The sequence below is a fragment of the Parastagonospora nodorum genome (genome assembly GCF_000146915.1).
Source record: "Parastagonospora nodorum SN15 chromosome Unknown scaffold_3, whole genome shotgun sequence".
Lineage (NCBI taxonomy): Eukaryota > Fungi > Ascomycota > Dothideomycetes > Pleosporales > Phaeosphaeriaceae > Parastagonospora > Parastagonospora nodorum.
This window is the reverse complement of record NW_001884551.1, coordinates 644,064-666,434: the sequence shown is the minus strand read 5'-3', so window position 1 is coordinate 666,434 and position 22,371 is coordinate 644,064. Positions and strand designations below refer to the sequence as shown.

The window sequence follows — 22,371 nt, the reverse complement described above, 5'->3', positions numbered from 1 at the left end:
TCCTGTCTCGTCACAGTGACAACATCTGCATCTGCATGTGCATTAACAACAAGGCGTCTTTGCTGCGCCGCGCCGCATTGAATTCCTCAGACCATGCGGCTACGGCCCCCAAAAAACGCTGACAGCGCTACAAGATTGCAGGGTCCCGCCTCGCCTGTGCCTGCACGCGCTACGTGAGGCTGAAGCGCGCGCCGTGGGCGGCTGATTGGCCACATGATCCTCAGCTGAGTGTAGATACGAGTAATGATCGCCAGAGGAGATGAGGGCTGTGTGCTGGTGGGATGGGGCGCCTTATTGGGGTCGGGTTTGTAGTTTGTTGCGGCTTCTAGGTAGTATTTATAGCCTGGTACCCGTAGTTTCCTTGGGTCAGAGACAGACTACTTATCCAACGAACGACAAACCTCACCTACCTGGATATATCGTTTCGAGAGACCTAGAATATACACATACCTTTTGTGAAGAAGGGTTATCTGAGTCGAGATGGAGAAACAAGGTGGTGAGTTACATACTTCCCTAGACTTTCAGCGCTTCAAGGCAGACACTGCTTCACGCGCTTTCTACATCTCCAACCACCACCAAACACTTCCATTTCCAGACCCTAACTAACATACCTCAGTCCCAATGCAACAATACCCCATCTCTCCCGACGTCACGGGCCAACCTCCCCAACAACCCCCCGTCTACCACCAAGATCCCAACGCCGCGCAATTCCAGCAACACCACGACCCCAATGCCGTGCAATTCCAGCAGCAGCAGCAACAACAGTTTGCCGGCTCGCCGCCCCCTCAGCACCCCCAGGGCGCATATATGCAGCCCCAACACCCACCGCAACAGCCAGGCATGCCACCCCAGCAACCCAGCGGCACCGTGTACCAAAACGCGACGCCAATAGCGAGTCTGGGCCGCGGCTCTGCGCCCGCGGATTGTCCTGCGTGCGGGCAGCGCGCGATGACGAACACGGCGTTTGAGACGGGGAATACCACGCAGTAAGTACACATACGACACCCTCCCTGACTATACTAGGAGGGTTTTGCATGAAGAAGAGTGTAGTTGCTGACAATGGTGTAGTGCCTGGGCCGTTGGACTCTGCTTGTTTACGCTGTGCTGTTGTATCCCGTACATGATGAATTCGACAAAGGATGTGCAGCATAAGTGTGGAAGGTGTGGCGTGTTGCTGGCGACGTGGCATCGGAGTGGGACGACGGAGGTGCATATTCATAATTAAATGGGTGTGTGTTAGGCCCTGGTGAAAAGGTGTTGAGGTGTGGATGTGGATGTGGATTATTGATACCCTGGGGAGGAGAGAGGCTTTGAGGTGGTGTAGGAGTTGGAGTGGTTGTGTGGCTGTTCATACCCTGATACGAACTCATTTTTTTGCTGTTTGAGAGGAGTGATTGATTGAGTTGACTTTTTGAGGTGTCTAGTGGCGAGTGATTCGTTCGAGCCTGATTGCATCGAGTTATCTTAATCAAGTCATCTGCAGCTGTATTTGCGATATCCAAGCATCAGTCTGCCGTGAAGGCTGAGGGAAAGTAACTAGTCTTGTGGCCAAACATGTCACTTGGAACTAGGAACCGTGAAGACGATGAAAGCTAGTGTGGCCAAGCTCGTTCTAGCCGCCGTTGCGCCCTCCTCAGACTGGGGCACATGCTGAAGAATTTCGTGTTTGTGCTTTGGTGCCAGAGTCGTGGAGCAATTGCGCAAACTGTCCGCAGACAGCATGATTAAGCCTGGAGCTTCCAAGACCTCTTAGCAGCTTGTTGGTTCTGAAAATATATCGAATTTATTTGGTGTCCATTGAAGAAAACATGCACGGACTTTAACAACGCTTTGTGCAGCTGCATATTGCCGTGACGTCGATGCTCATCACAATCGGCCAACCTTCTCCAACGATCCGATCAACGGCACTACGGCACCCAAACGCCACAAATTTGCTGCAGAGATATCAGCAGGCCCTCGTTTCATCGTGAATTCACCGGCTATACTGTGCCGTTATGTCATCATCAGCCACACCTAGCCGTACCAAGCCTTGACCAGACACAATCAAGCTTTTGCAACGCGCTTCTTCAGCCCAAGGCGGCTCAGATTGGCATTCCACCACTCCATCGAGCATCGCGTAACAGCACGACAGTGGCTGCAGGCAGGGATGGCAACCGGTTTGTGGCTGACGCGACAGGAAATGATGTAAGATGCTCGTTGTTTGTGCTGCCCTGTGTGAAGGAGATTGCGCGTGCGTGTCAAGGGCAAAGTATATAGGGTTGGGAAAGTGCAAGTGAATGTCCCTTTGGTATTCAGTTCAGTCCAGCTCAGCATTCTCTCGTCCCTGCGACATCATTGTGTCACGTTGTTTGCTCCTTCCACAAACACCAGGGCCACGTCAACCACGAGAGACACACGCTCGGCTGAACAACACCTCCCCACACCGCAATAATGGGTTTCTTCAACCGTCGCCCCGCGCCTGTTGCGGCTGATACTACTACTTCTACTGGTACTCACCATGAGAAGAAAGCAGGCATCTTTGGACGCAAAGAACCCAAGATGACGTCCCACGGTTCACCATCGCACAACAGCAGGCCGACCTTTGGTCAGTGGATCAAGGCTACTGCTCTCGATATCATCACCATGGCCATCATGGGTGCTATCGGTCTTGGTGTCTACATGGCGGACCCGGCGCCTAGTCGCAGCTTCCCCATTACCTTCAGGGACGGCGAGATTGTGTACCCAGAGTTTGCTTATCCTCTACGCAATGAGGTATGTTCCCTTCCTAAGGAACTATTGACCATATACTAACTCGCAACAGATCATTCCCATCTGGGCAGCTGCCCTCATGGCCTTCTTCATCCCCTTCGCAGTCTTCCTGATCGTCCAGATCCGCGCCCGAAGCTTCTGGGACGTCAACAACGCCACCATCGGTCTTCTGTACTCGCTCATTGCCGCCGCCGTCTTCCAGGTCTTCATCAAGTGGCTCATTGGCGGTCTGCGTCCTCATTTCCTTGCCGTGTGCAAGCCCGACATCTCAGGCTACCTCAATGTTGACGGACCAAACGACGGCAACGAGCGGGCGGGTGCTACTGGCCTGAACATGGCCAATGGCTACCGCCAGATCATGTTTGACCGCAGTGTCTGCACAGGCGACAAGAAGCAGATCAACGACAGTCTCGAGTCAATGCCGTCTGGTCACACCACGGCTGCTTTTGCTGGCTTCGTCTTCCTGTACCTCTACTTGAACGCCAAGCTCAAGGTCTTCTCCAACTATCACCCAGCAATGTGGAAGCTCATTGCCATCTACGCGCCGCTTCTTGGTGCTTGCCTGATCGGCGGAGCCCTCACCATTGACGAGTTCCACAACTGGTAAGCCACCCAACACACCAACACCTTCTGCAACGACTAACTTCTCCAGGTACGATATCTTCGCCGGCGCCGTAATCGGTACCATGATGGCCTTTTCCTCCTACCGCATGGTCTACGCCTCCGTCTGGGACTTCCGCTTCAACCACATCCCTCTCCTGCGCCACGCTCCTTTCGTCTACGGTGCAGGCGCCAGCTCCTTCGATGGCTTCCACGACGCTGTCTTCACGCGCAAGGCGGGCTGGGGCACACATGAGGGTGGCAGCTGGGGCGGCGCACCCTTTGATGCTGCTGATGGTCCTCGCGGCACTATGGCACCTCACCCTGACGGCCCGGCTGGTCACCATGGACATCACGCTACGCATGGCAGCACGTCCAGCCGCATGCAGAGGAAGCCGGTTGGACCTGTGTCTAATGGCCGACATGGTGAGCAGATGGTCTAGGCCGTCTGCAGTGACAAGGCACGAGGGAAAGTGTGTGATGATGAATTTGAAGATGAAGAGATTGTAGACATGAATGATGCATATACACGTCATTGTGTTTGCATCAAGCGTTTTCAGTTTCTACGATGCTTATGATTGTCTTTTTGCTTTCAAAGATACCACTACTATTATAGTCTACTCTTTCATATTGACTTTAATTCAAACCATTCCACAACATGTCTGTTGTCTCTTGTATTCCATCTTATATCCCAGCTTTGCACGCAGCGCAGTGCAATGATTAAGTGCTATGTAGTATCCTTTTGCCACCAGTCACGCCATGACTCTTCTTCCTCCCATCTAATATGAGTATTGCCGCGAGAATCAGCCTTGGCACATTCATGTGCAGTTACACACACCCGATGCCATACCACGCCGTTGCCCAAAGTCTCCAATCTCCAGCCCACACTCACTCGAGCCCAAGCCACAGAGAGAATAACACGACTCGACCGCCGCCCGTGCTAGATCAGAAACCATACCATCTTGTGGCAAGTTTGATATTCACAGCCATTTGCATTCCCCGAAGAACTCGTTTTGGATAGTAAATTAGTCCCCGTGGTTGTATATCTTTTCAGGGATACCGCTGCGTGTATGTGCGTAGTCGAAGATGGACTCTGCTGAGGAATAGGGGGGAATGAGAACAGATAAATGTCTCCTAGGCCGATTTTTGTGTTTTATTTTCCTTTTCAATCGTTTTCGGGTATACGGGAAATGCTCTCTGTGGAGGGTGCACATAGACTGCCTGCCTTTTACACGTTTGTTACATATGGTGGTGGTGGCTTGGATGGTGGCCGCGAGAAATACCTGGGTCAAACGGTCATCATCAGTACCTTTTCGATATTTGTTGATCAAAGCAGTGCCGCAACGAGCCTTGCGGCGAGTCTTGATGTGTCAGTAAAAACAAAGGAATTCTTAAACTTCACATCAGCGCAGTAAACAAAGTCATAACGTTATACTTTTGTCATTGTCCATTCCCCCCATTCCCACTCCATTGGCTTTCTAAATACTTCATGGTCCACGTTCATGTCCCTTCATTCATTTGAATCACGAACATTAAACTCACTTGCACTCGAGGATCTAAAAGGGCTGCATGATCCCTGTTCAGCAAAATGAAAACTCCCATCCATGATCCACCTCCACTGCAACGTCTAAGCCTGAATAGCCCGACCAAGCGCACCACCAGTGAACTGTTGATTCCTTCCGCCACGGGGCACACCTCCACCACGACCGCCTCCACGTCCGCGACCACCGCCTCGTCCACCGCGTCCGCCTTGTCGCTCGAAAGCGTTGGCAGTTCCTTGTGTGCGTTGTTCGAGCGTCTTCTCGTTGGACTCGATGAGGCCGGACGCCTTGTCCGACAAGCTGAGGGCGAGGGTCTGGAGGCGCGAGAGCTCGACGCCCTTGCGGAAGATGATGGCTGAGTTGACCTGGTCGAGCGCGGCGGCGAGTTCTTCGTGTGAGATCATCTTGGAGACGACGGCCGAGACCTTGCGTTCTGAGAGCTCGAACATGGATGCCAGGGTGGAGACGGCGAGAGTGTCGTAGTAGGGGGCGTAGGTGAAGAGGTATGTTCGCAGACCCTCTTCTTGGATCTGTGCTGAGAGCATCTCCTTGATCTTCTCCGAGTCGGCAACGAGCTCCCAGATCTTGATCGAATTGATGAACTCGGCTGCCTTCTTCCACTCGCCGGCAGACAGCGCCTTTGATGCTTGCATGACGTGGTCACGCGTGTTCTCTGGCGGGCCGGTGAAGATTTGCCTCTCATGGTATTCTAAGAGACGGCGGTATGTCTTGCTGATGACTCGCTTCCTGAGGTCTGGCGACGAGCCGAGCTGTGCAAGGAGAGGAATCTCAAGCAACATGGAGCATGTGAGGTATACGCACTCCAGGAGTTCGAGGTTGATGTGCATGTGGAAGGGAAGCTGGCGCTGGCGCTCAAGACGCTCCTGTTCTGGCGAGATTTGTGAGTACCGCTGCATCTGGAGACCCTGTGCGAGCAGCTCCTTCTGCCTGTTGCTGCCGCAAATCTCCTGCAGCGAGTTCTGCGACTCGTAGACCAGACCAGCGCGGAACGCGCAGAGACCGACTTGTACCAGTGCGCGGTTGAAGAGGATCTGTGTGTTGACATCGAAGTTGCTGATTGTCTCCTGCAAATGGGACATGAGCATCATGTCACGAGCCTTGTAGTACTGGTCGTGCAGAGCCAGGAAGTAGATCTGGCACAGCATGGCGCGGGCACGGATGATGCCTTCGCTGTTCTGGAAGAGGTATGTGCTGAGGGTCTGGACGAGGGAGGTGGTGTCGTTGGAGATGGCGCGAGGAGTGACTTCGGAATCGAGGGTCTCGGGAACGGCCTTCCAGCTGTTGGCCTCCATGATGGTGACAACTTGAGAGGGCTATGCTTGTTAGTGGAAGAATATGAGGGGCACAGGAGAGTATCTTACCTTGAAGTAGACGTGTTCCAATCGTCGCATGACAACACGGTTGAGCGACTCTTGTGGCAGCTCCAAGCTTGCGTTCTTCTTCAGGCTCTCAACGTAGATCAGAGCGCGCACGAGCTGGGCGTAGAGCAGAGCCTCGTCTGTCAAACGCTCAACGTACTCGGCTGTGTGGGGGTCGATGTGTTGCAGCGAGCGGGTGAGCTCGTCGTCGAGCCTCTCAACGAAAGAGACAACGCTGCCAGGAATGCGGAAGATCTGGCCCTCCTCGATCGGGGGCAGCTTGTCGTCGTCCTCCCACTCTTCGGCGTTCTCGATGACAACAATCTCCTTGGTGTTCTCGAGGATCTCGAGGAGCTTGCCAAACTCTTGGTCAGCACTGGGATGGGTTAGCATTGCATCAGGTCAGTAGTGTGTGACAACTTACAGCTTCCACTGGTCCTGGTGCATGTGGCTTGCCGTACCGGACGTCAAGTCGAATCGTGTAGAGATGAGCGTGAGCAGCACGCGGATCCTCTGGTAGTCGTTGACTGAGACATCGAACAGCTTCTCCAGTGTCCGGATGTGCTCGAGCTTGTCCGAGTTCTTGCGTCCTCGCTGCTCGACAATTGCGCGCAGGTGCTTGAGGATACCCTCGGGTGTGTACTGCACTGCCTTGCCACCGGCGCCAACTGTGATGAAGCCGTCGTCGGTCGCCTCATCGACAATCTCGGTGCCGAGCTGGGGGATCTTGGACTTCTTCTTCTTCTCCTTGGGCGCGGCCTCCACCTCCTCGGTCTCGCGCATGAACTCGTCCTTGTTCTCCCGGTACAGATCAATGTCCTTCTGGAATTCGCGGTTGTGCTTCTTGACCTTCTGGCGGACGGCGTTGAAACCACGCGTGTTGACGGCGTTCATCTTCTTGGGCGTGACCTTCTGCTTCTCGTGTGTCTCGAGCACGACCGTCTCGAGGTCGGCAATGGCCTGGATATACAGCTTGGGGACCTTGCCATCGTTCTGCTTCATCAGCGTCGGGGCCTGTCGGTTCAGCTTGTCGAATTCTGTATGTCGCGCGTGTTAGCATTGCCATGTGCCCCGCCACCACTCTCACGCCCCCAAAGACGTGGTTTCCGGGATAGACGTACGGTCTGAGATGACGGCCCAGTCGTTGATCCTCTGTGCATTCTCAATCAATCTTATCGTCGCCTCTAGCTCGTCGAAGCGCTTGTCTTTGGCGCTCTTGAGCACTTTGTTCTGGTCCTCGTCCTCGCTCTCACTGTCGCTGTCGGCGTCTTTCAAGAAACGGTTGGCGCCTCCAGCTTCGGAGCCAGAGGACGAGTCATCGTCGTCGGAATCATCGTCATCCGAGTCCTTGTCGGAGTCTTCCTGTGCAGATGCCTCGTTGTCGGAGTAGAGCTCCTCCTCGCTGGACTCTTCCGAGGAGCTGTCGCTGGCGGCAAAGAATCGTGACATGTTTGCTGCGGTACTCGAGAGTAGGGCTTGCCGGAGGGTCGAGGGTAAAAGTGGCGGACACGGCGGGTTGCGCTTTCCTGTCGCCTGGTGAACAATCCACTCTCGAATTTTGGGAGTCAACGCCAAGCTTGCGGGACTGATGTGTGTGTCTTAGCGCGGCGCTAGTCGGACATGGAGGGGCAGTGAATGCTTCACCCAACACGGCGATATAGAAGGGCAGCTATTAGGATAGCTCGAAACAATGCTCTTCAAGAATTGAATCATGCTGCATGACTAGGTGCTCTTAACATTAATCCTGTATAATTTTGTGTGAACATGTAACCGAACTCTCTGTGCCGGAAGCAGCTCACTACACAGGCTATGCACGCTTACAACACATGCTCCGCTTGTTACTATATCGACTGACACTTGACTCACAAATCTCGCCTCATGCTCTGTCCAGACATCACTCAGCCGTGTGAAGACCCCGCAGACAGAAACAATGTGAATACTATGCCGATAAGGCACAGCTGGTGTTTTTACGAATGCTACTAAAAGTACATGATGTGCCCCCATCTGCATACAGGCCGCTCGCGCAATCCAAGTTCTGAAGAAAGCACCTCCCACCGCCCGCTCGCATCTTGAAGGTGAAGGTAAAAGACATGTTTGCCCAGCGTGATCCAACAGAACAGCTACGTCCCTCGCACGAGAAAGTTTTGACTCATGACTGGATACATCCCTGCCCAGTCACCCGACCCTATGTACCCTCACTTGGAAAAGACGGCTTGGACCTAGTCAATCTTCCTGGCCACTTGGAACGAAATGATGCAATTTGCTGTAAACGAGATCCAGCTCGTGCCATACCACGAACTTCGGCTGTGCAAGTAGTGACTGCATTCGGCCTGTGTTTGAGTAGAGTCGCGGTCTCGCTGGGACGGTGTGTAACAAAGAGTCGACGAGGGAGAACGTCAGACGTCAGGGTGCTGGAAATCTTCACCCGTCGACTTCTGTTCATCGAAAATAGCGCCGGCCATATGCCGCAATGTGAAATGTAATGATCAAACTAAACCCCCTTTCTCTCATTGCCAATGGTTCTGCGTCATGAAGCCTTCCTCGAGGGATCGGTCTTCTAAATTGCGCACAAAGTTCTGGTTTCTTGCCGCAGTGGAGTTGGAATTGTTTGCACGCGATCCCCGTCTTCGCGAGCTTGCACTTTCAGGTGCGCCATCAGGAGGTGGCGGGTAGTATGCCGGCGAAGGCTGTAACCGAATGGGTGCGTTGGGATCGAGATGGCTGATGACTCTTTGCAACGCCGGCGGGATACCTGTGGGACCCTGTTGCTGATCCATTGTCGTTGCTCGTTGTCGCCCAGCCCGAGTGGTTGCCTGTGCGTACAGGTTCTGCGGCTGATTGTACTGCCGTGGCTGCTGCGGCTGCATTATGCCCATCTGTTGTCCGTAAGGCGCCGCGGCTTGAGCTGGGTACGGCGGTGGGTTGCCCCCTTGGTTCGGGGTGTACGCGTTGTTGTACATCTGGGGCTGAACGTGCGGACTCGGCTGCGCGTATTGATTCATCTGCATGTTAGCATATGCTGCGTGCTGTGCCGCTTGCGCCTGTTGAGCTGCAACCTGCTGTTGTTGTTGCTGTTGGCGCTGTCTGCTCATGCCCTCATATCGTTGTTGCTCTTGCACACCCGGTGCTGGCGATCGACTAGAGCCCGACTTCAGTGTCATAGGCGGTACAAAAGGACCGGTGAATTTGGCCTGCGTGATGAAAGGGTGCAGCTTGGCTTGGGCTGGCGTCCATCGCTCCAGAGGGTTGAGGTTAAGTAACCCCTGCGCGAAATCGATGAAAGCGGCACGATTTGCCATTTCTAAAATGTGTCAGCTCTACACGAATCTTACAGTGCAACCATCCACCACATACCTCGCTCGATCTCATGCTGCTTCATATTCTTCCGCGGCATGGGGTAGTTCTTGATGATGTCTGGCAGGGTTGTTGCCGAGAAATACTTCTTGCTGGGCTGTTCCTTGGAGTTGTGCTCTCTCGAGTACTGCTCCATGGACTTCAACCGGTACGTCTTGCGGCCGTACTCGTCTTGCGACTTCTCGAAAAACTCGCCTGACTGTTTGCCCATTTCTAACATCCAATGCGGAGCGAGCCCAAGCATCTCCGTTATCCTTGAGACCTGGTTGTACTCGGATGACCCGGGAAACAGGGGAAGTCCGAGGAACAGCTCGACCACGATGCACCCCAGTGACCACATATCAATTGCCGCAGAGTATGGCAGACCCAGCAGAACCTCGGGAGATCGGTAGAATCGCGACTGGATGTACGTGTAAACCGTTTGTCGTTCGTCACATGCGGAACCAAAATCGATGATTTTGATAATAGGGCTCTCGAGGCTGACAAATGTTAGATACTCCCAATTTTCGAATGGTTAGAACTTACTTCTTCAGCAGAATATTCTCAGGCTTCAAATCGCAATGTATGAGCTTCGCCTTTCCGAGCAATGCCAGACCGTTGATCAACTGCTGTGCGAACACGCGCACCAGGGTTGTAGACAGTCCGCGGAACTGGTTTTGCTTGATCAACTCATACAAGTTGACACTGAGGAGCTCGAACACCAGGCACAAATGCTGCCTGTGGATGAAGGTGTCTTTAAGGCGCAGCAAGTGGTGATCGTCGTTCTTGTCCATCTGCTTGTTGAGCAGGTCCAGCACTGAAACCTCCATCATACTCTGGTTGAAATACGCTGTACGGTTCTTGATGACCTTGACCGCAACCACCTCCTGCGTCTTCAAGTTCTGGCATTTCACGACCTGTCCGAAGGTACCCTGGCCCAGTACATCGAGGATCAGGTACCTGTTCTTGTGCCCAGATTCTTCCGAGCCGAGGATATCGTTGACATAGAGGATGTAATCGCTGTCCTCGTTGTCGTATCCGTCGTTCTTGACTCCCTTGCTCGGCTTCGTGAGGACTCGACGAGGGTTCCGCGATGATTGGTAATTGAACTGGGCGTTGCACAGCTTGTATGTCATGGGCAGATGAGCCGTCAGAGCTTGGAGAGGCTGATGGGGATTGTCAGCAGGGATGAGGGAACTCGAATTCTTCTGCTTACACTGATGAATCCTCCCTCGGGATTAGCGCGGCGAAAGGGAGGCTGTGCATTGATCTTGGGCTGCAGTTCGGCAGTGTTCTTGACGGGCTGGAACTTGGGCACTGGCCCTCCGCCGGGTGGTAGCTGCTGGGGAGGATTCGGGTTCGTGGACGTTCGCGGCGAGCGAGCCTCCCTGTTATATACGGCGTTCAATTGCGCCGTCGCGCTCTGCGGGTAGAAGCTCTCGGGACTCATGTTGGACTGTATGGGTGGCAGTTGTGGCGCATGCGGGCGGGATGCTACAAGTGCGGTGATTAGTCTTGGACTGCGAAGAGCAAGGCTTGCGAGCTCCAGCATGACGTACCTGGGGGAGAGGAAAAGTAGTTGTTGGGCGGCGACATGTAAGGATTGTTGCGTGTTGGGCTCTGCCTGTTGCTATGGGGCTGCGACTGGGCCTGGGCCTGGGGAGTGAAGCTGGTGTAGTTCTGGCCGCCCTGCTGCGTGGTGCCCTGGTACGGCGACGTGGGCGAGAGGTTCATGGGCGAGTATCTGCGCGCGGCGGCGCTCTCCTCGTGCTGCAGGAACTGCTGCGAGTGGCGGTGCTGGTGGTTGGGGCGCGCCATGTTGTTGTTGTACTTGGGCTTGTAGGGATCCGCGTCGTCCATGGCTACATCGCCGTCTGCGTCGTTGTAGTCCGGGCCGCGGCTGGTGGTGCCGCTGGGCGGGTGCAGGCCGGTCGAGTTCTGGCGCGAGGGCGGCTGGGACGCGGTGTAGGGCTCCTGTTTTATTTCCTGCTTCACGTGCGGCTGCTGCTGGGCGGGCACGCTGGCGTCTCTCTGCTGTGGAGCGCCGGCGTGCTGGGGCGAGGCCATGCTGTACCGCGGGCGAGCTGCGGGTGGCGCTTCGGTCGAGTAGGCGGTCCACTGCTGCGAGTCCATGGCGGGCGCGAATGCGTGGGCGGAGGGTATAGGTGCGAACGGGGTCGCGGTAGCTGGCTAGTTCAGCTCTGACGCACTCAGTCTGTTTGTTGCATGCCGAATTGCGCCGCGGGTCGAGGGGTCGAAGTGCGCCGTCGAGTGACTCTGGCGGGGTGCCACAGGCTGGCTGAAGGGGGTCGTCGACTGGTGAGTGAATGCGCTTACGTGCCCGTGTGGGACTCGAAAGACGTCTCGCCGTGGGTGCACGTCTCTCTGCGGGGTGAGCCACGAGCCTTTGCTGCGTCGGCGGTTACTTCACGCGCGTGCAACACCAAGGAGCCGGCAGGAGGGCACTGCCGCAGTTTGGCGGCGCGGAAGAGGGATTCTAGGGGCTGAGGAGGTGGACGTGAAGAAAAGCAGCAACTTCATGGCTTCGCGCACTCGAGGTTGGCAACATGACATCCATCCGTGGATTGGGCTGCGCTCGTGCTAGCCCCAAAATAGCCCGCAAGCAGCACCGTCCAGGTCCCGTCCCATCTCAGCGCGCAACCGCCGCTGGAAGGCTATTCCTGTATCTATTGCATTCTACCGTGTATGGAATTGCTGCGAGAAGCCTGCATACGCTCTTCTGTGCGTCTTGGTGGACGGCAAACAGTCGCTGTCAGGCCACGGCAGGCGCTTCCCGAGACTGGGCAGCCAGGAGCGATACATCCGCGAAATGGGCCATCTCTCCTGATCTTCACATCTGTTTCCAATGCCATTCTACATCAATCCTACGAACCGCTTACCGAGGCTGTGATCCTGCGACGCGGCAATTGCATGAGACGCAGCTCTGATGCATCATCGAAAACATCATCAGCCGGTGTCCGGTTCCCCTTCTGGCACAAGTCTGGTAGTCCAGTGATCGTGCATGTACAACATCAAGTGCAGTCCTCGGAACCTTGGAACTCTTCGGGCTCGGTTTGCAGAGTGTCCGTAGCAATGATAGAGTACCTTATAGCCCAGGGCATACCCGTACCACAGCCTGAACGCATTGACCCTCGGGCATCAAGTGTGCAGCATCAACATGAACATTATTAACAACAAGACATAAAGAAACCGCAACTAAGACGCAGCCGTAGCAAAGCCTCATCACCTATTGCCTCGCCTCATACCCCCCAAGCATATCACCCCCACTCCACTTCCCCGGCTTCTCAAAAACCGACCTGACAACCTCGCCCCCTCTCGTTGCCAGCACACTCAATAACGTATCGCTCAGCCCATGCGTCCGCTCATTACACCCCTGCAGCCAAACGCCCGCGTCATCACTAACCTTCCGATCCTCAAACAGCACCTTATACTCCCTACTCACGCTCCACCGCGCGTCCTTCAAATCGCCGCCGGGCATCAGGTGTCGGGCGTCCTTGAGCAGCGTCTCGTGTAGATCCCGCTGATACCCAGTGGCCACGAACACCGCGTCGAAGTCCATCATCTCCGTCTTTTCCGTCGCGCCGGCTGTCTCACTGAGGTACAGCGGGCTGCGGTCGAGGATCTCCAGTCTGACGCCGCCGGCGGGTGTGTCGGCGATGCTGGTGACGCAGCGGTAAGGCAGGATGGCGTGGGGCCAGTTTGCTTCGGCGGCAGACGTGTTGCCGTGCGAGATGCGCTGCAGGTAAAGTGTTTCGTAGATGTGTTCGAGGAGCGGAAGGCGCACGACACCGTAGTTTGTACCTTTGTCGAGGGTAAGGGTCGCGGCGCGGAGGGTTGGGGGCTGCGCGAATGTCGTGGCGATGCGGGAGGGGTTGAAGATTTCGTTGACGCTAGAGGACGGTGAGTATAGGGTGTCCTGGGCTGAGGATGGGTGCAACTTACAATGGAGAGTCGTCGCTGGGACGTAGGGCACCGCCTTTGATCAAGAGACGGGTCCGCGAGTTGGGGTAGTTGGAGTGCAGGTAGTCGAAGATTTCAGCTGCGGATTGACCGTTGCCGACGACAGCGATTTTGTAGGGCGCATCGTGGTCGGGGAACAGCTGTTTCGACGTATACTGGAACTTGCTTGAGTGGATGATCTTGGGATGGTTCGAGGGGAATGGTGCTGGGAGGTTTGGCTGGCCTCCTGCTGCGATGACTACGTGCTTCGTTCGCCTGCTCTCAGTCCTCCCAGTTTGGTTGTTGCGAGAGACAACGGTAAAGTAGCTGATCTCGCCATTTGCAGACTTCTCTGGTGTCACTTTGATGACCTCCTGGTCGTACGAAACTACCTCTTCGAACCAACTTGCGCACCAGCCCATGTAGTCCTCATACTCAACCCGCGCAGGAAGGAAGGTGTTCAAGTTGGCAAATTCGACTAATCGACCCTTTTGGTGCAAATAGTTGATGAAGGTGAACTCACTTCGCGGGTTACGCATGGTCGCCATGTCCTTCATGAAGGTAATCTGCATCTTCGCACCAGGCAGAAGCATACCTGCATGCCATGCAAAATGCGACTGCTTCTCCAAGAAAGCGACCTTTGGTGGTCTTCCCTGCAGACCTGGGATCTCCTCGAGTGAGGGATCTGTTCCGTCCAGTGCATCGTGTAGAGCTATACCTATTGCCAGAGATGCGGGGCCAAATCCAACACAAATCATATCATGGAGCTCTTCCTCCGGTGTATAGCGAAGGTGGGATCGGTTCTCAAATGCCGCAAAGTGACTCTCTTCTATGTTCTCCGTAAGGAAACCACTGAAGGCATCCTGCCCTACCGGCGCAGGGCTATGCGATACGCTCGAGGTGACATCTGCGTGAGGGCTCATAGTGCGTTTATACGGGGCGAGACTCCGGATGAGGGACTGCTAGTATGAGTGTAAGTCATGTGTCATGTTATATGGAATGTTTGCTTACTGTAATAGGCGAGTACAAGATATCTCAAATGACGGCTACTTGTTACTCCCAAGGTGATGCTACACAGGATTGCGCAATTCGCTGAAATTGGGCCCAATCTGATTAGATATGGCTTTGCTCGTGATGTATGACGTCTACACTGAACATGAACGACAGCGTAGGAAAGTTGTAAGACCAACAGCTGAGGCAGTGTAGAATGCTTCCAAAGGATGTTCTGAAAGGAGAGAACAACGCAATGTTCGCCCAGATGGAGGTTTTACCGCTGCTGTAGCTGCGTTATGAGCCGAGTAGATGGCTGTTGACCAGAGCCCTTGCACCGAGAAGACCCGGTCTGAGTTTTGAGCTCAGCCAATCCATGCTGGCGCAGGATCTGCGAAGCTCGCCAGACGATGGGTCGATGGCCGCTCGTACTTAGTGGTTAACGGGCCGTTCCAAGACGGCGCAAAGCATGCGTTGCCGTGTGTAGGAAAAACTTCATCTGATAATTTTGATCTGATAACTCACAAGCGCTGCTGGCGGCCCACATCGCGCTTTCGTGGTGCAGGCAAAATTTTCGATTGCCCCGCAGCACTTGTACTTGTTCCGTGACGGATGCCGTCGCGATACGTGGGATGACAGCTTGGCGCCTTCGGATCATGGTGCGGAGCGAAATCGGAGAAATATTGTGTTATCAGATGCCGTGACAGAATCTAATCTGATCGACTAGATCGAAGACCTTGGCGGGCTGCGTGGGTAATGCTCAACACCATGACTGTACGTATGCAGCTTGCTCTCGGCGTTGCTGCTAGCTTAGGCTAATGCACCGCAGCCGGTGATCTTGTGCATATCCAACTTCTGAGCCGAGGGATGACGGTGGAGGCGCTTGACCCGTTCTTGAGCCTTCGCCCGGTTGATGTCGTGCTTTACGAAATAATCCGATGGAACGGAAAGAATTGGAGCCCTTGTTTGATGAAGGGCTAGCATGAATTAGGGAGGTCATACTAGGACCAAAGTATTGTACACGTCGAGCCGAGCATACTCAGTATGTGCTAGGCAAGTAAAAAGGAAAAGCTCAATTATGGTACAGGTGGATGGACAGATGAAAACTAGTGAACGGGAGAAATCCCACAGACAATGCTTCTGCTAGTGGAGCGTGGGTAATAAGCAACGACCAAGATGTCATCAGGCGTTAAGAGGATGGCAAGGAAACCGGTCACTCCAATTCCTGCGCAGATACCATGGCGGCATATATTCCGGCCAGGTCGACAAGCTCATCATGTCGACCTTGTTCTACGATTCGTCCGGAGTCGAACACGAAAATACGGTCCGCGTGCTGCACACTTGCCAGCCGATGGGCGATCACAATGGTAGTCCGTCCAGTTGATGCAGCTGCGATAGCCTGCTTCACATCTCTCTCTGTCGTAGCATCAAGCTGCGATGTGGCTTCGTCGAGTAGCAAGATCTCTGGATCTCGTATGAGTGCCCGGGCGATTGCCAAGCGCTGGCGCTGGCCGCCGGACAATTTCGATCCGTGGGCGCCGACTTCTGTATTATATCCCTCAGGAAGACTCATGATGAAATCGTGCAGTTCGCATTTCTTTGCAACAGTGATGATCTCTGCGTCGCTTGCCTCAGTGCCAGGGCGTCTGCCGAGGCCGATATTAAACTTGACTGTACCAGGAAACAGGTCAGGCTCCTGTTCAACCAGAGCCAGGCGTGAGCGGTGAGTCTGAACAGACTCGGTGCGAATATCGTGTCCATCAAGGTATACTTGTCCGGATGTAGGATCGAAGAAGCGCTCGATGAGATGAATTGTGCTGGACTTTCCCGCTCCTGAACGTCCCACGAAGGCGACATACTCGCCTGGTTTGATGAGGAATGATACGTTGTTAATCGCAGGCACTCCAGGGCGTGAATCGTAGTAGAGACTGACACTCTTGAATTCAAGCTCCCCTCTAGTACCAAAGGTACCATACGCAGCTGATGGACCACCAAGTAATGCATTCTGCTCAGCCGGGACGGCAGTGCTAGTTGAAGGTGACGATAGCTTTGTGATGATGGTCGGCTTTTCATCGTGAAGCGAGAATACGCTTTGCGCCGCAGCCTTCGCTCGTGTCACTTCGGGCGCAAGACTAAATAGTTGACCAGCGGCTTGTGCGGAGAACAGAAGCGCAGGTAGTACAATGAAGAACTCCTTTTGGGTATAGTTGCCATTACGCACCTGCTTAGAGCCCCTGTGTGATTCTAGTCAGCTTTATTCTAAAGAATCTTGTCAAGACCGTTCTGTCGATCTGCAAGTCTCCCACAGTAGCATGTCGACAGAAAGGCTAATATGGGAATGTAAAGGCAACTTACCACCAGTACGCCAGCGAATAGACAAAGTAGGTGATTGAGAGTGAAAATGCGAGCAGGATATTACCTAGCAGGCTGAATCGTAGATGTTCCTCATAGGGCTTGCGTATAGACTCCTGATAGCCGTCAAAGAAGTGCTTCTCGAGACCGAACGCGGCGACGATCTGCATCGAAGATGTTGCTTCTGATGCTAATGCTGCAGCATCGTTGTAGGCTGTCTGATGGTGTTCTTCTGCGATCGCAAGAATGCGAAGGCGCAAAAAGCCGGCGAGAAGCATGACCGGGACAGCGGCCAGTAGGACAATTGCAATCTTCCATGCAACAATATGTGCAAGGATAATACCACCAAGTACGGATGTGGCAACAGAAAATACGGTGCCTAAAATGACACCGGACAGCCCACTGATAGAACCGCTATCCATGTTGATTTTGGCCATGAGCGCATGGTGCGAGTGTCCTGGCTTTGCGAACCAGGCTATGTCCTGTTGTAGGATCGTGCGGAAGGACACATCTCGTACCCGAAGAACCAGGTTTTCTGAGACCATACCAAAAGCCGTCTTGCCGAAGCCATGAGATAATAAAGCGGTAATCGCAAGCACAAGAAAGAGTAGGCAATACAATGCAATCCTTGCCGTTAACTCGTTCGAGCCGGAGGTGTCGTTCAGCAGCTCGACGAGATTGCCAAAGAGTACGGCCTACCAAAAGTTAGTACAAAAAACACGCGGACACTCAGTTCTTGACGTGGGACAGCCACAATCCAAGGTGTCTTATACATGCCAACGTAATGTTATACTGTTCGAAGACGTACCTCTCCAATGATCAAAGCACCACTGATGATCGAGCATAGTAGCCCTACAACAATGGCCGGTGACTCCCGTCGACTCAGTGCCACACATCTTGAGATCAGTGTTATTGCATTTAATCTAGGGCTGTCAATTGGTGTCCTTGCGTCCGCTGAGCGCGCACTGTTGGAATCCCCTTGTGACTGTAGCTGTTCTTTGTGAGATGAGCGAGAGCTTGATGATATGGACGGTGCAGTGGATGCCTCTCTTCTCTTTTCGAACTGCTGCGCTTGTACAAGCTCAGAGTAGACGCCATTGGCTTGAACAAGAGCCTCGTGCTGGCCCTCCTCTTGTAACTTTCCGTCTTTCATGACAATTATACGGTCGGCATTTCGTACAGTTGCGAGTCTGTGAGCAATGATGATTGTTGTCCGGCCACTTTGTGCGGAAGAACGCTTCAGGTTTTCAAGCACTGTGGCTTCGCTGCTACCTGGGCCCATCGATTAGTAGTTGCTAGGGATATTTGAATGACAGTGCTTACCATCCATGGCACTTGTAAACTCGTCGAGAAGAAGCAAAGCTGGGTTGCCGACCAAAGCGCGAGCGAGCGTTATACGTTGCTTCTGACCCCCAGAAAGCTGGGACTGTGGTCCTGTTCCGATCTTTGTGTTCATGCCATCTGGTAGCCGCTCGATGAAGTCACAATGAGCTTCCACCGCTGCTGCCTTGCATCGAACAAGCGCCTCATCTTCAGAGAGGGCTTCGCGCAACCCAAGCTTGATGTTGTCTAGGATAGTACCTGTAAATAAGACTGGATGCTGTGTGACCAAAGCGATGTGGGAGCGAAGGCTCTGAATGTTGAAAGTCTTCAGAGGGTCTTGCCCGAGCGAGATTGCGCCGTATGTGGGATCGTAGAAGCGCAAGAGAAGGGACGTAACGGTAGACTTGCCCGAGCCAGAGGGACCAACAAGGCCTGTCACCTGACCAGGTTTGAAGCGAAGACTAATTTCGTCCAAGATTCGGACAGTCGGCCTTGCAGGGTACACAAAGGATACAGAGGAGAATACAATATCCTTCTCGAAGTGGGACTTTTGTGCCGGTCTACCTTTAGCCGAGTAGACATCGATACTAGTTGCTGGATGATCTAGGACTTCGAGTACAGATTGTCCAGCGGCTGCGCTCATTGCGAAGGTCTGTATGAAGGGCCCGAAGCTACCGAGCACGAATGATGCATCCAGGATGAGGAATACCACTGCGTAGATAGTACCTGCTTCAGCGCTGCCGTCTCTCAGGCGATCACCATACCAAAAAGCCAGTGCATTAGTTGCATAAGCTACGAAGTAGATAGCACCGAGCATAATTGCACCAGCTGCACTCTTCTTAACTCCAATTCGCAAGGCAGCTCTGAGATGATGGACATGTTCCTCGCTGAGCTGATCGAAAAGACCGAACGCCTGAACAATCTGCACACCTCTGATCGCACTTTCCGCGACGGATGAAGCTTTTTCGGTATAAATGGTTGCTTGCTTGGAAAGTTTTGAGACCATCTTGGTGCCGAAAATTACAACGCACGTCATCGAGGGAATGACGGTGACGAACCTAATGAAGTCAGCGGACCTCTTCTCGAAAAGGTATTTGTTGAGCACAAGAATAGATATGATCTTACATAACCCCAGTAAGCTTAGGGTTGAGCGAGAAACCCACAGCAAACGCAGATACGAAATATGAGATCGATGCTATAAATAGCCCGACCTTCTCGGAAGTGCCGAGCTGAATCGTTTGCGTCTTTTCTGTCAATATATTCGCCATGTCTGGTGATACCGTGTCGAAATACGCCATATCCATTCCCAAGGCGCGATGAAGCAGTTTCTCCCGCAGTCTTCGTGATACCCTTTCGCCGATGATTGCCCAACAGACCGCCCAAGCCCATGTGACCACAAAGTAGCCAACTGCAACTGACATTAGACGTACAAGAAGAGCCTTGAGTTCATCTGCAGGAGGTGGGAAATTATTGATGATCCGTCCGAGGATAACTCCTATCAACGGAAGGGGAATACCAGCGGCCATGGCAGATAGGACGCCGAGAGCGAGAATAGTGCGAGACCTGAAGTCGTCGAGCGGCCGATAAAGAGCAAAATACGAGGTCTTGAATGGATTCAATCCGAGAATCTGTTTAAGGAACACATTCTTGATGGCCACAATGTCGTCGAATTGTGGTTGCACAGTTGCCAAGGATGGTTCTACGTGCCTCTCCCACTGACTGATGCTGCGTCTTCTAGAGGCGACACCGTGATGGGTACCATCTGTATGACTGAGAAGGGGTTGGGTTTCGGAGCTATCCGCGTTCGCGTCCATGGACATTCGGGCGCCATGGCGCACAGAAGGCGACTCCGAAGTGTGCATAGCTATAACCGGTATAGCACTGCGCAGGTAATTGACGCAAAGTGGCGGAAACTGCCTACTGAAGTGAGCGTGATGGCCATAGATGCCGTTGTTGTTTGTGAGTCGGTCGTGTTTGGGATTCTACTTTGCGTGTTACCGAGGGATTCATGACAACATTAGGCGTCACGCTTAGCGCTTCCGAGACTTGGCGAGCGATGCGATTCAGGTACTTGTCAGTCTGCCGCGTCCAGTTCCGCGTCAATCTTCTCACTGCTGATGAGCTCGCCTTCAGGTATGGCTGAATAATGGAGTTCCAGTCCATACTGTCTTCCACGGTCAGTCATTTTCATTTGCTCCAATGCCGAAGTACTTGGCCTCGTCGCAACGCTCAGCGAGGACGTCTCATGGAATCTCGGCCACTATGCACTACGACTCCGAAGTTTTTATAAAATATCAGGATTTTGCCAGAATTTCTGGGTGGTTTATGTTGACTTCCCAGCTTGGATACGGCCCTTTGGAGTCGCTGAAAGAGTGCGCCGCATGCACGTTCTCTCAATTTGTTATCTGATCATGCAACCTGGCCAAACAGGCTAGCTGTGAGCTGCAATGAATTAGTTGCCGCTCACTAACCTGTGTTGGAAGACGTACGATCCATGACGTGTAGGAACAGGCGCTGCGACCAATTTGATCATCACTCCGCTCACGCAGAATACCCATGCCCGACCTCGGACTCGGACATTATGTGTCGTACCTCGAGCCGTTAGATGCTGCATCTTTTCTAAGGTACACCCACATCTGACAAACGACTCACCGTCCGCGTGGGTTACACTGCTACCTTCGTTGGGCGCGTGAAGAGATGGGTGCGGGCACATGGCGGCTTGTCAAAAGGAGTCCGCTCTGCGCCGTCGCACCGGCCATCTCTGCCTGGTGGAGCTTGTCCATCTATTTCACCACTGCTAGGCCCCTCTTCGAATCGATTTTTGCGCCACTCTTGTTCAGTTCTCATTCGCTAATATCGACCTATTCCTTTTTCGTTTGACAAGTTTTATTTGTGGTTGCCTGTCGCACAGTAAGACTAACAAGCCGCACCCAGTATGCATGACGCCTGCGTTCTCAAGCGATGAGAACACGCGAACAGGTACAACGACAGCATCTACGAGTCCCGTGCTCCATGCTTCATTCGCATAGCCGAGAATTATCCTCGTAGGCATCAAACTTGTTTATGTGAAGGCGGCCCGGCGTTACCCGTTACGGGCACTTCAGTGTCTCTTGGTCTGCTGTCACATTAGTTGCAATACCAAGAGCATCACGGCACGACCTTTCTGTCACTAATGTTTCAAGGTATTTCTGACCTTTTATCATGTTCTAATAGTACTCGCAGCCAAATCGAAATTATCCGTGACACGGAATCCTACGAGAACGTACAGTTTTGCTGACGCGAAGAACGCTAAAGGATAATCTGTAATTGTTTTGTCGGACGCACGAGAACACAATAGGTACCTACCCACGCCCTGCACCATTTTCGGACAAGCTACGACGTCTTCACATGTACACCAGCCTTGCATGCTGTCGCCACAAAGAACTTTGGCTTATTGGACCAATCATCGAGCGGCAATTTCTCATCCACTGAGGCGTACCAGACGGGCACATTTGCATACGCGAGTCTGTAAAACCGAAGTTAACGACTGTCGTATTTCTCACTCACCGTCGAAAAGTGTTTTTTTGGTATGAGAAACGACATTGGGTTACTTTCCGTGTAGTCTTATACCCCTAAACCGCCAGAACCCACATTCGCACACCTCAACATGCTCTCCATAATCAACGAAGCCCCTACTCGGATCGAAGGACCAGACCTACTACATGATCTGGTTGCGCCATCATCCTCTGCGGTCGCCATCGATTTCCTGGAAAACGGATCGAAACGGCGGAAGTTCTCCTACAAGACATTGCACACATTGAGCGATGCAATTGCTCAGAACATCACCAGATCTTTGGAGAAGCTGGAAAATGCTTCTGCCATTATTCCGGTGCTACTACCACAGTGCCCCGAGCTTTATATTGTGCTCTTGGCAATCCTGAAGGCTGGCAGGGCGTTTTGTCCACTAAATCTCGATACACCAACAGAGAGACTCAATTTCATCCTAGAAGATATATCAGCTGGCCTAATAATCACTACTTCGGCATGTGGGGGGCACCTAGCGACTGAGAAGAGCATCATCAAGATGTACATCGACGAAATACCACTACACGAAACAACCACATTGCCTCCGACAAAATCGAATGTGAACACCAATGCTCTCGCAT

The 22,371-nt window shown here is 53.2% G+C and overlaps 7 protein-coding genes across 7 annotated transcripts; 2 read left to right on the top strand and 5 right to left on the bottom strand.

Moving 5' to 3' along the window:
* Window positions 1-418: 418 nt before the first annotated feature.
* On the top strand, window positions 419-1,384 carry SNOG_02141 (hypothetical protein). Its single transcript, XM_001792707.1, has 3 exons — window positions 419-496; window positions 617-986; window positions 1,069-1,384. The coding sequence occupies exons 1-3, from the start codon at window positions 481-483 to the stop codon at window positions 1,223-1,225; spliced, it is 543 nt and encodes a 180-aa protein (XP_001792759.1). The 5' UTR covers window positions 419-480; the 3' UTR covers window positions 1,226-1,384.
* A 1,046-nt stretch (window positions 1,385-2,430) lies between these two features.
* Window positions 2,431-3,791, top strand: SNOG_02140 (hypothetical protein; the record flags this gene model as incomplete). Its single annotated transcript, XM_001792706.1, has 3 exons — window positions 2,431-2,751; window positions 2,801-3,351; window positions 3,401-3,791. The coding sequence occupies 3 exons, from the start codon at window positions 2,431-2,433 to the stop codon at window positions 3,789-3,791; spliced, it is 1,263 nt and encodes a 420-aa protein (XP_001792758.1).
* A 1,184-nt stretch (window positions 3,792-4,975) lies between these two features.
* SNOG_02139 (hypothetical protein) lies at window positions 4,976-7,717 on the bottom strand (the record flags this gene model as incomplete). The annotated part of the gene is made up of 4 exons (XM_001792705.1): window positions 4,976-6,223; window positions 6,272-6,644; window positions 6,693-7,305; window positions 7,390-7,717. The coding sequence occupies 4 exons, from the start codon at window positions 7,715-7,717 to the stop codon at window positions 4,976-4,978; spliced, it is 2,562 nt and encodes an 853-aa protein (XP_001792757.1).
* A 1,058-nt stretch (window positions 7,718-8,775) lies between these two features.
* On the bottom strand, window positions 8,776-11,734 carry SNOG_02138 (hypothetical protein; the record flags this gene model as incomplete). Its single annotated transcript, XM_001792704.1, has 5 exons — window positions 8,776-9,556; window positions 9,601-10,101; window positions 10,148-10,767; window positions 10,818-11,095; window positions 11,161-11,734. The coding sequence occupies 5 exons, from the start codon at window positions 11,732-11,734 to the stop codon at window positions 8,776-8,778; spliced, it is 2,754 nt and encodes a 917-aa protein (XP_001792756.1).
* Window positions 11,735-12,766: 1,032 nt separating this feature from the next.
* Window positions 12,767-14,484, bottom strand: SNOG_02137 (hypothetical protein; the record flags this gene model as incomplete). Its single annotated transcript, XM_001792703.1, has 2 exons — window positions 12,767-13,512; window positions 13,565-14,484. 2 exons carry the CDS (start codon window positions 14,482-14,484, stop codon window positions 12,849-12,851), a joined length of 1,584 nt encoding a protein of 527 aa, XP_001792755.1. The 3' UTR covers window positions 12,767-12,848.
* Window positions 14,485-14,916: 432 nt separating this feature from the next.
* On the bottom strand, window positions 14,917-15,209 carry SNOG_02136 (hypothetical protein; the record flags this gene model as incomplete). The annotated part of the gene is made up of 2 exons (XM_001792702.1): window positions 14,917-15,044; window positions 15,077-15,209. The coding sequence occupies 2 exons, from the start codon at window positions 15,207-15,209 to the stop codon at window positions 14,917-14,919; spliced, it is 261 nt and encodes an 86-aa protein (XP_001792754.1).
* Window positions 15,210-15,764: 555 nt separating this feature from the next.
* On the bottom strand, window positions 15,765-19,494 carry SNOG_02135 (hypothetical protein; the record flags this gene model as incomplete). The annotated part of the gene is made up of 6 exons (XM_001792701.1): window positions 15,765-16,785; window positions 16,907-17,598; window positions 17,712-17,755; window positions 17,870-18,175; window positions 18,227-19,284; window positions 19,352-19,494. 6 exons carry the CDS (start codon window positions 19,492-19,494, stop codon window positions 15,765-15,767), a joined length of 3,264 nt encoding a protein of 1,087 aa, XP_001792753.1.
* Between the last annotated feature and the right edge of the window lie 2,877 nt (window positions 19,495-22,371).